Here is an 11,466-nt window from a genome sequence, read left to right on the forward strand (position 1 = left end):
TTTCCTCGCTAGTGCAACGGGATCCCACAGTGTACTGTACATTGTAAAGAAACAGGGGCGCCATCTGGCGGCAGGCAGTCAGTTTCCCCCCTGCTGCCTGTCATGTCAGGGGTAGCTGCTGTAGCGGGACAGCAGGTTCACCCATCAGTCCCAGCAGTGAATGGAGATGGGTAAACAATAACGGCTCGGTATTTCATAGGTTCTTCACGGTTCTACATCGTGGGAGTTTGCATTAATTTAAACGCAGTTCGCTTTCGCCTAATTGAAAAGAGAGCGACTCTTTCATCAATTAGACAATACCGACTATTTGTTGCCGTCCGTCATGGCGATTGCCCACGTAGCTACCGAGTACGTTTTTTCTGACTTTTTGTTAAAGGACCCCACGGAGGCGAAGTACAAAGGGGTGCGTCTGGAGCTGGCGGTGGACAAGATAGTCACGTTTCTAGCGGTGGGGCTGCCTTTGTTTCTCATCTCGCTCGCTTTTGCTCAGGAGGTGTCAGTTGGTGAGTTGTTCAATGTGCGAGTCTTACTCATTTGAGGTTATAATCCTATAGATTTCAACATGCGGATTATCAACAGAAAATATCCCTTAGACGGAGATCCTGGCGGCGCTTCTTTATTCTTTTCTTCTCCGTCTCCTTACTACACAATTGCATTTATTTCAGTTCAAATGTACTTAATTGTAGTGGTGGATGAAATAATGTGATGTGTATGTATGTATGTAGGGCAGTTACACTCAGTATGTTCCATGATCAGAGGGAGCTGTGAATAATGAAGGTGTGGTGTCTCCACTCTTCTGCTTATCCCACTCCCAGACGGTGAAGCAGCCATATATCAACATATAACAACAATCAAAACAAAACAAAACATCTACATCTCCATCAGCAGTTTAACTAAATACATAATCTCCTTAGTTGAAATGCCCACAGTTTTTTGTTGGTCTCAGTCCTGCTACAGGCCCCTGATACTCAGACAGGATGGATCCAGTACACCAGTCAGGACACTTTAATTACTGTGGACAGCTATTGTTATCACATAATACTGTGAAAGTGAAAGCACAATATAGCCAACATTCCACCCTGATTTTCCTTATTAAATCAACAACAATCACAAAAGAGGAGATGCAGATGGACTTTTCCATGCCTGACATGTAGATAGATGGCTTTCCTGTATGGGAGCAAATGAGGGCAAGCCATTAATGCATTAATATTTCACAGCCTACAGTACAATTGTCTGCCTGTGAAAAATATTGCATGCACATCTGAATGTGTGAGTTTATCATTAAAAAAATTCACCAACTGAAGATTGTGAATGTGTCATAAAGTGTTGCAGCTGTGGATATATTTTGTGCAAGTGTGAAAAAACTTTGCACTTGTACCCCCCTTGCTCATTTTTATACATCAGATAGTACAGAGGTCACACTTATGTGCATAATTAGTGACTAGTTTAAAAAAACAACTCCTCCACTCAAAATCATACGTACGTAAATATACAAAAGTATTAGCATCAAAATATCCCAAGAAAAGTAAAAGTACTCATTATGCAGAACAGTAAATATGATATCATATTACCTAATTATAATTAGTGATGCATTAATGTGTAAGTGTCACTAATGTTGTTGCAGCTTGTGAAGGTGGGATTCAATATTTACTTTACGTACTGCCTGGTAACCTAATAATGATGAAAAAAACAATACCATAATCACAATTCATAACATATTAGCTCATTTATGTTCTTTACTAATAACATGAATTTGTAAAGTGACTAATTAGTAATGTTGCCAAACAAATGCAGTGGAATGAAAGATACAATTTTATCTCAGAAAGGTAGTGAAGTAGAAGTGTAGCATAAAATGAAAATACTGTATGCTAAAATAAATAAAATGGCGCCTGATAGCAGCAGCCCACTGCTCCTGTGTGAGTTTCACTGCATGTAATTTGCTAGGTGTTGCGTGTGTGTTCGACTAAGGATGGGTTAAATGCAGTACACAAATTCAGTGTGCGTATGTAAAAGATATATATACCGCCAGTAAAGCGATTCTTGAAATGCATGTTGCGTATGTGATGTGGGCACATAATTGAGCTCTAATTTTTGCACTGCACATTTTCACGTTTGCCTGTATGTCGGTCATGGAATTAGTTAACCCACTGCATGATGCTCCAGTCACAAACAGGACCCGACTTACTTTGTATAACTCGTACTAATATGACTGATATTAGAACTGTATAACTCAGACTGCGTGAAGAATCATTCTGTCATATGAATATAACAGCTCCTGTGTTGCCAAAATATTACTGTCTGTTGACTTTGTGGGTCGTTTGTGAATTGTACAAACCAGATTGAACTTCCCATTGTACACTGCCATAGGCGATGGCATGATTATTTACAAAAGTATGCTGACAAATTAGACCATGAGTGCGGAGGAGGGAGGGCGTCTGGAGTGGTGTATTTGCTGAGTCATTTAAATGCCTGTTCACTTTCCTCATCCAGGTACCCAGATCAGCTGCTTTGCTCCCACAAACTTCACCTGGAAACAGGCTGCATATGTGGACTCATTTTGTTGGGCAGCAGTACAGCAACAAACCGACAGCTCACCACTATGGCTGCACAAGGTACAGACATCCCCCCAACAGTAATATTTAGTCAAGTAGCGGTCAAACACATGTCCATAAATATACTAATTAAGGTATCCAAGTTTAATAAAGCTAAATGCTTCTAAGCTTTAAGCAGTGCTAATACTGTCCAGAAATCAAAGTTGGATTTTATTGCCTTCTTCTACTGTAGTTTTTTCTTATCTGTTTTCTCCCTGCCTTTCTTCCCGCAGTTCTTCCCATACATTCTGCTCTCACTGGCCATCCTCTTGTATATCCCTGCCCTGCTCTGGCGTTTCACTGCAGCGCCGCACCTCTCCTCTGACCTCAACTTCATCATGGAGGAGCTGGACCGCTTTTATAATCGGGCCATCAGACTGGCCAAGAATCTGGCATCCTTAGACAGCAAAGATGCACCCGAGGACAACCAGAGGTAAACATCTTCTCACCTATCATCAGATCTACATACCAATTTATTCTTTCACAGTTTTAGCAGGAGATGAGACTGCTGTGTGTCTGTAATATACATTTGTTTGTTGTTTTTTTAAAATTCATATTCCCTGAGAGTGTGTCGTTGCCATGTTAAAAATACTGGTCTACAGGTGAGAGAGGGAATAACATAAGCAAGATCACCTATCCAAAAAAGTAGTGTGGGCCATCCTTTGACAAGTAAAGTCAAGGAATAGGTTAAACTTGTATTCACTCATTTGTGACACTGCCCCCAAGAGGCTGTGTTATATAGTAGCAGATACCAATGCATGCTGCTGCTCACTCTTGATGACTCGGCTCAAAACAACACATACATCTAGATGGGCGGACTTTCATTTGGATTATAAAGCAGCACCATATAAGCTTAGAAGAAAATCTTGGTCATGGGTAGGAAAAAAAATCCATTTGCATTTCTAAACACAGAGGTCTTTTCACCTCATGCTCACTGCCCATGTACCTGTTCTCTGCAACAGTGCTTTGGACCTGACCGAGGGTTGCTTCAAATACCCTTTAGTAGAGCAGTATCTGAAGACCAAACGCTTCTCTCGAGGTCTCGTGGTCAAGTACCTTGTATGTCGGGGCCTGACTCTGCTGATCCTCCTGCTGGCCTGCCTCTACCTTGGCTACTACATCCGACTGGCCTCTCTCACTGATGAGTTCTCCTGTGACCTGCGTACAGGAGAGCTGAAGAATAACAGCATGGTGCCGTCGGCTGTCCAGTGTAAGCTCGTGGCAGTGGGAGTCTTCAGGCTGCTCAGCTACATCAACTTGGGGGTTTATGTGCTTCTTGTTCCACTGGTGGTGTACGCTGCTCTTGGACCGGCTCGCCAGAACTCCAGCTTCCTCCGGCCCTATGAGATGCTGCCGGGCTTTGGCACTCTGGGTATGGTCACGCCCTTCTACAACGACCTCAGCATCTATCTGTTATTCCTCCAAGAGAACCTTAGTGCACTCAAATCATTTAAATGTCTGCAGGTGAGTCCTAGTGCAGATAATAAATGTCCAGTGTGGTGGTTAAGATATGTCACCCATGTTTGCTGGTGTTTTTTCTTTCAAAGAGAAGTAACTTATTTCATTTGCAGGTGCTTGAGTTGTTGCAAGAAGTTGGTGATGAGGGGTTTGACACCATGTGCCTACTGCAAACACTGGGTCAGGTGAAGACTGATGTGTTAGATAGTAAGAAATCATGCTCACGCAAGAACAACAAGGAAACTAATAAAGCTGAAGAATGATTCCTCTGAGGTAAGGAAAAACTTTGAAGCGTTCTGATGGAGGCTATGTACCATGAGTGAAAAGAAAAGATTGGTGGATTTAACCTTAAATAAACTTGTTTTGTTTTCCGTCAGATTTCTCTGCCCTCTTGCTGAATGATGAATCCACTGAGATGAGGCCCTGCTGCAATGGAAAAGAAGAAGTGGACCACAAGGGAAACCTGTGCACTTAGTTTTATCTGAATCTCTGGTGCAGTATTACATACCAAAAACACAAGAGGCCTCAGTCTCACAGTCTGTAGTTTGTCTAACAGACATGTCACCTTTCACTTTTAATAAATTTGAATACTTCAAGTACAAGGATCTCCAGTCTGAGGCGATCTGCTTCAGTCTCCCAGACCTTGTTTTGATTTTTTTTTTCTTTAATAATTTTGTTGTTTCAAAATGAAATTTTTCCTATGTTTATATGTTTTTCTATAGTACACAATCTTTTTCTCAGGATCTTAAATGCCTTCCAGTCATTTTTTTATGATATAAGCCATGTTCCTTGGACTGAAATTTGTACATTAATTTTCTAAGTGCAAGAATTTACTTCCTGCCCTTTACATCAGAAAGTTTCTGAACACAGTGTTTAGGTTTACATATAGTCGAGGTGGGGAAATAAGACAATGTAGTGACTGAGGAAAGTTTGACCTTCCAAGGCATAAACTAAACATGAATTGTTAGGTATTATGATAACCACTGGACTGTAAAGCATGTGATTATTTGTGTGTCAATGTACTGTTAACAACACATAGTAAACTGTATGCTTATGCTGAATGTAAAACAAGACCCTGGGTTGTCCAGAATGTTAGACTGATGGCAACTCTGCATTTTACATGAAAGATGAATGGTCTAAAATGTGAAAATCAATTATTATAAAGACTTAAAGCTTGTCAGATTTTCATGGGCCTTATGCAAATAAAGAATGTTATTCTCAGCTATACATATTGTTATGAGGTCTTTCATTACAATGGTTTAGATATTAGTATATAATAAACAATATTATACAAAACATTTTCATGGCAATAATGAGGTGAATTTACTTCATACACAATCTATAACCTAATTCACCTACTAGCAGTTCTCCGTAGTAAAATCGTTTAAACCTGATTACTTTATGCAGAGCACTTTCTATTGTTTCTTCCTCAATACTTCAATAGTTTCACCTCTTTCCTGCCACCTCTGCCACTGAATCATCAGGCATTCCGAAATATGTGCCCAAGACAGACTAATTATTGAAAGTGTAAATGTCCATTTCACTATCCTTGTCAAACCTACTGAATTCAGGTTCAATACAGTGTAAGCAAATCCCCTGCAATAAAAATAATACATCCTCTATATACACACGAGGAGGGGGAACATCACTTTTCAATTACATGTGCATATTGTTACATACTGTCAGTAGCTGTCAAACACATGGAAGAAAACGTCTGAGGATTCGTCTTTCGTGCAACATCGCAGGTTGAAGTGAGCCGACTTTACTTTAAATCGCAGTGCATTGTCACAGCATTTATAGGCATTGTAGTGTCGGTGGCTCCGCCCCCTCAGTTGCAAGTTCGTTGAATAATATCATTGGATAATATTTTCACAACGTCATCACTTTTGTCCAATGGAATTCGAGAAACGAAGCTGTGTTTGGATTTGGTTGGTGAGTCGAGCTCCATCCTAACGTAATAAGAGATTAGTTTGTACAGTCACGATACGTTTGTTGCACAAACCCGGCGAATTTTACTGGCTTCCCTCGAAATACATTCCCTCAACTATGTTTTAATCGACCCTTATATGCAGGTGAGTCCTTCTAGTCTCTGTTTTTCACTGTGTTGGGAAAACACACTCTGGTTAAGTCGCTCAGCTAGCTGTGTTAGCTTAGCCATATGCCCGTTAATGTACCGCTGTTAGCTTTAAAAAGTAGCCCACACTAACGTTTTCCTCTTCCATCTTTACGTTTCGTTCTTGATAGAAATAAATGCAAAAAGCACGTTTATATTGTGATTGTGTTCCCACGCCTGATAGCGATGTCGAATGCTTGGCACTGTACACTAAGGGTAGCTAACCTTGTTAGCATTAGCCACGCACAACAGTTTTGTAGTTTGACTGACAATGTCTGAGCTCTTATGGTATCCAAGGACACTCTGAAAAGCTGTACTGTGTTCTGCTTCACAGCTGATCTCCCATCCCCATTGTCCTGACACAAAGCAGCAGACATGGTAGAGCCAACAACGCACAAGTTTGCTTCTCTAGAAGAGGAGTTGAGCTTCTGGAAGGAGCAGACAGAGAGGCATCAGCAAAGGTTAATACTGTTAGATTGTAACATTGACATTAAGCAAACCCTACTCCATAGAAATTCTGTAATAGTTAACCTATATAATAATGATGATGCATTGTAGCTGTACACATTTGAGTTATTTGTCATCAAATACTGTATTGTTATCAGGGCTGATGAGGCTCAGGCGGAGCTGCAGGAGTTTCAGCAGATGAGTCGAGACTATGAAGCCGAACTGGAAGCTGAGCTGAAGCAGTGTGAGGCTCGAAACAAAGAGCTGCTTTTTGACAACAACCGACTTCGCATGGAACTGGACAGCATAAAGGTAGAGCACCTTGATTATAAATAGGCCTTGGCCCCAACAGAGATGGACAAACTCGGGTGCTCCAGTTAGTGATCAGGCAGATAATACTGTTCCTACGTTCAGACAGAGAAACAGAGACACGCCCACATGCAGAGACAGCCTTTGGCCAACCCAAATTCAGCATATCATTGCCACTGCCACCAGGAAAATTGCCTCACTATAAGGCAGCTGACTGCTATTTTTGTTCGGTGCTCCATGGGGAAGAGGACGTTAATGGAAGAAGTGAATGCAGGATTGTGCTAAGAAGCCATGATTGCTCAGAGGTTCTTGGGGACAAAGAGGAAAAAGAACATTCAAAAGAATTTTTGACACTTTTGTCACATTTGCATTGACTAATACACAGATCCTTTTATTGAATTATATTGATTAGTCTTCTATGACAATGTCAATTAATTTATTGCCATTGTGTGATGTTTGCAGGAGAAATTTGAGGCTCAACACTCTGATGCTTTTAGGCATATCTCAACTTTGGAGGAGGATCTGGCACAAACCAGAGCAGTGAGAGATCACCTGCAGAAATACATCCGAGAGCTTGAACAGTCCAACGATGACCTGGAGAGGACCAAAAGGTCAGTGTCGTAGAGGACTTACTGCATGTCAAAGACAGATTAACTCGTATATGCACACAGAGGTAGACTTGCGCTCAGACTGAGCTGGATTGCACAGTAAATGCAGTATTGTTAACTTTGATTGGCCTGTCCTCTGCTTGTCCCAGGGCTACCATCATGTCCCTGGAGGACTTTGAGCAGCGGATGAACCACGTCATTGAGAGGAATGCCTTTCTTGAGAGCGAGTTGGATGAGAAAGAGAACCTCCTTGAGTCTGTCCAAAGGCTCAAGGATGAAGCCAGAGGTATAAATACACCAACATGCAGTGTAGCTTCTCAAGTTTACTGTTGGTTTCTCTACAATCTGACACTTTTGCCTAACTTAGTGAATTTTAACAGCTTGATTAATTCTTCAAATCCTGTGGGTATTTTCTTTCCTTTTTTTCTTTTTCCTCTTTCTTATCCTGCGCTTGATCTAATTTACAGTACATAATTGTCCTATCTAACTGTGTTGAAAGAAGGGCTATACATATGTTGTTTTTGTTCCACATTTGATACCAATCAAATATACTTGACAATGTTTTTTCCCTCTTTAAGCCTCTTCTGTTTTACAGTGATGTGTAAAATTAACTTGCATAAATTTGAAGCAAAAGTGTGGGTATCCCTCACAGTTAACTGTTGTCAGTCACTGCTTGGTTGATCGAACATTTTGATTTAATGGCAGAGGTCACCTCTCATCACCTCGCCGGTGATGACTGCTGGCTGTTTTATTGTTTTTGCCTTGCTTTCCCAGAATAAAAGTTGACTCACGGTATATCTGTTTGTTTCAGACCTTCGGCAAGAGCTGGCTGTACGTCAGAAGGAACGACGGCCGTCCAGCAGCCTGGGCAAAGACACAGATCGAGCAGATGTGCCGTGCCCCTCGGCTGGCAACCCCTCCATTCCTGTCACACCCTCCAGACCTATCAGCTCATTCGCCACGCCCCCTGCTTCCAGCATTCGACGAGGTAAATAAAGGCTTAGACTGCATTAATAACTACAGTGACTGTGAATATACTGCCTTTGTATTAAAATACCACAGGTTTACCTGCTTCTGTCTGTTCTGTTTTAGGGGATGGTCTAACTGGGACTCCCCTCACTGCGTCTACTAGAATATCTGCACTCAACATTGTAGGAGAGCTGCTGAGAAAAGTTGGAGTAAGTGGGTTATATCACTGAATAGAATCACTATGAGTCTGGTTTTCCATATGTGAGCTGACTGGCGCTTTCCTGATATCCCTGTCAGAATCTTGAGTCAAAGCTGGCGTCCTGTCGGGACTTTGTGTACGACACGTCTGTCAGCCGACCAGCGCTTCCGGCCGGCCCTGGGAGTCCTCCCGGTTTAGAAAGAGGCGCTGAGGTTCAAGCTGCCAGTATGAGCCCCCCTCCTCAGTATGACAGGTGAGCCAAACAACAGCAGCACAGACTAGACTGGGAAAATGTTTGTTCTTGTGGTTTAATAGATAAAACATACAGTTCTTCTGTAAAAGGAGTATGTTCCTGTACTAACATAGGCCACTGCTGTGAACCTATGAAAATATGTTAACTAACACAGTAAAGAAGAAAATATCAGATATTTTATTATTTTATCAGAATTATTTTGATGATTGTTTAATTTTTATGTCTGTAGAACCAGCACATTTTAGAAGAGTTATAAGAAATTAAAAAAGAAAAAAAAAAAACCAGTGTTTGCAGAAAAAACACTTTTTTTTTTTTGTAATTTAATAATCTCATGAGTGTATGTGCTACATCTTGTCTTGGCAGTTTAGTGAAGCGGTTAGAGTTTGGACCAGCTCCCCCGAGAGGAGTCCCTCAGGGAGCACAGTCTCCTCAGGGAGGGGTCAAGATTCTGCTCTGAGAGGAAAAAGAAATCTAACCACCCACCTCCTCCTTCAATAACCTGACACTGTCCCCATGTCCCCTCTGCCTCCTTAATAAACTACAGCAATGGGACTTTGAACTGAGCTATCTTCCCATGTCGCCATGCGCCCTGCTGAACTATTTGAACAAGAAACTGCTCTCCTCGCTCCATGCCCCACGTAGTCAGTGCATGGATGTCTGCTGCCTTAGGCTAGTTTCACATCACATCTGTCTTAGGAAGCAGCACTGCAGCTTGTGTAAGATCAAAGAACTTACTGCTCACACTGTATCTGCTACTGTGTCTTTGTCACTGTGGTGGACTGCATCTAAAAGCAGTCCTGTGTCTAGTGATTTGTGTTCCGTAGTGGGTCAGAGAGCACAGCTGTTTAAAAACACCTGCCCATTGATCATAATGTTGATAAGTTCCACAGGATGTGACCCTGACACGGGGACCAAAAACCTGACATCATATGAAGGTTAATGTTGTTTGTGACCAAATCAAAACCAAAGCGCTGAGTGAAAAGCTGATCAAACAAAAAAAGTAATGGGAAATAGTTTTTTTTTTCTTTGAATCTGATGTGAAAAACATGTTAAGACTTCATTAAGTCTGTTTTGCTTCTTTATTCTTTGAACTATGGGCTCTGGTAATGTAGCACTGAACACCTACATGAATTAACCTCTTGCGGACAAGCTGTTGTGGGTCAAAAAGAGCCCTCAGTATTTCTTTTTCGTGAGATTTGGTATTCAAGAGCTCAGAATTAATTAGTTGCTTCCAGGAGGTTTGTATTTTAGCCATTGCTGCCTTCATCTGTGTTATTACCTCTTGAGTTTGTAGGCCTTGCTTTGCTGTAAGTAACTGAAATGGGTTATCCATTACTCGTGCTGCCAGGCTTCTAGAGATGAGATAATATCAGTGTTCTTCAGGTGAGTCGGATCTCACGTGGTAGTTGTTTAAATTCTACCGCCTCTCTCCTGCTATTGCACAGACTTGTTTTTGCAGACTAATAATTATTGGGTATGCAAGGCTAATGAAAGGTTTTGGGGTTTTTTTGTCTTTGAGATAATATGTGCATCTAGTGTTACCTATAACTTTTATATTGATTTTCATCAAAGATGGGTATGTGTTCACTACTGAATGTACATTAATAATTTCCTGATAGTTGTGAGACCTCCAGTCTGCCCTCCTGTACATGCTTACATAGTGGGTGAAAATACCAAGCAATAATAGATGGTAACAGGTCAAGGATAAGCACAGTTGATAGTATATTTGTGTAGGTATGTAGAGCCTATATTAAATGCCCTTTTCCTGCCTTTTAGTGAGAGATATTGTGAATGGGAGATGGAGTGATTAACAGTTTTTGTGACATCTGTATTTTTCCCTGAAATGTTACTGATAAATCTAGAGTTCTTACCACTGCCATCTGGCAGCTCATTAAGCAAATAATACAGTGCACATCTAAGTTTATCACATTTATATCGCGGTCATCATTGTATACTGCAGTGTATCCTGTGTGTAGCTATGAACTTTTGGTTCATGTCACAACTGGATTTCCTTTTTTTTTCTCCTCTTCAACAAACTGTATGTGCCTGAGGTACTAAACTTAAATCCTGTTGGTTTGCAGCTTGTTTTTTTTTGTTTTTTTTTAATTGAACTGAACAGAGGGCAATAAAGGACAATAAAGTTCTTTTGTGATGTTTGACTTTGAAGTTACTGACCAAGACAGAAATATTAAAATGAGAAAACCAAAGTTGTTTTTTTTTAAGATCTTTATTTCTTGTGCAGGTGGTTCAACAATTAATAGATAAGATTGGTGTCATGTAAACTTCAATTGATTACATATAGTATGATCAGGGAGAATGAGCTGGTTTAGGGTGACCAGGGCCATCTTGAACATATACAGTATATCTGAACAATAGAAAAATAAAAAAGATACCAAATAAGTGCTGCCAAGTGCCCAATACTGAAATGTGGCTTGTGCTTTTTGTGGTTACCCTAAACCCTAAACTAAAGCATTCTGACGTTACTGGGCTCGGATACATGTAATCCAAACATATCTGGG

The 11,466-nt window shown here is 40.9% G+C and overlaps 2 protein-coding genes across 2 annotated transcripts; both read left to right on the forward strand.

The window, feature by feature from the left end:
* The first annotated feature begins 101 nt into the window (after nucleotides 1–101).
* On the forward strand, nucleotides 102–5,276 carry LOC124067407 (pannexin-1-like). The gene is made up of 6 exons (XM_046404736.1): nucleotides 102–503; nucleotides 2,491–2,612; nucleotides 2,825–3,024; nucleotides 3,554–4,055; nucleotides 4,163–4,322; nucleotides 4,427–5,276. Exons 1-5 carry the CDS (start codon nucleotides 323–325, stop codon nucleotides 4,310–4,312), a joined length of 1,155 nt encoding a protein of 384 aa, XP_046260692.1. The 5' UTR covers nucleotides 102–322; the 3' UTR covers nucleotides 4,313–4,322; nucleotides 4,427–5,276.
* A 680-nt stretch (nucleotides 5,277–5,956) lies between these two features.
* On the forward strand, nucleotides 5,957–9,506 carry LOC124067442 (nuclear distribution protein nudE homolog 1-A-like). The gene is made up of 9 exons (XM_046404774.1): nucleotides 5,957–6,121; nucleotides 6,497–6,623; nucleotides 6,768–6,921; nucleotides 7,381–7,529; nucleotides 7,676–7,812; nucleotides 8,338–8,514; nucleotides 8,619–8,704; nucleotides 8,793–8,947; nucleotides 9,311–9,506. The coding sequence occupies exons 2-9, from the start codon at nucleotides 6,538–6,540 to the stop codon at nucleotides 9,402–9,404; spliced, it is 1,038 nt and encodes a 345-aa protein (XP_046260730.1). The 5' UTR covers nucleotides 5,957–6,121; nucleotides 6,497–6,537; the 3' UTR covers nucleotides 9,405–9,506.
* The last annotated feature ends 1,960 nt before the right edge of the window (nucleotides 9,507–11,466 follow it).

The sequence above is a fragment of the Scatophagus argus genome, chromosome 2, assembly GCF_020382885.2.
Source record: "Scatophagus argus isolate fScaArg1 chromosome 2, fScaArg1.pri, whole genome shotgun sequence".
Lineage (NCBI taxonomy): Eukaryota > Metazoa > Chordata > Actinopteri > Scatophagidae > Scatophagus > Scatophagus argus.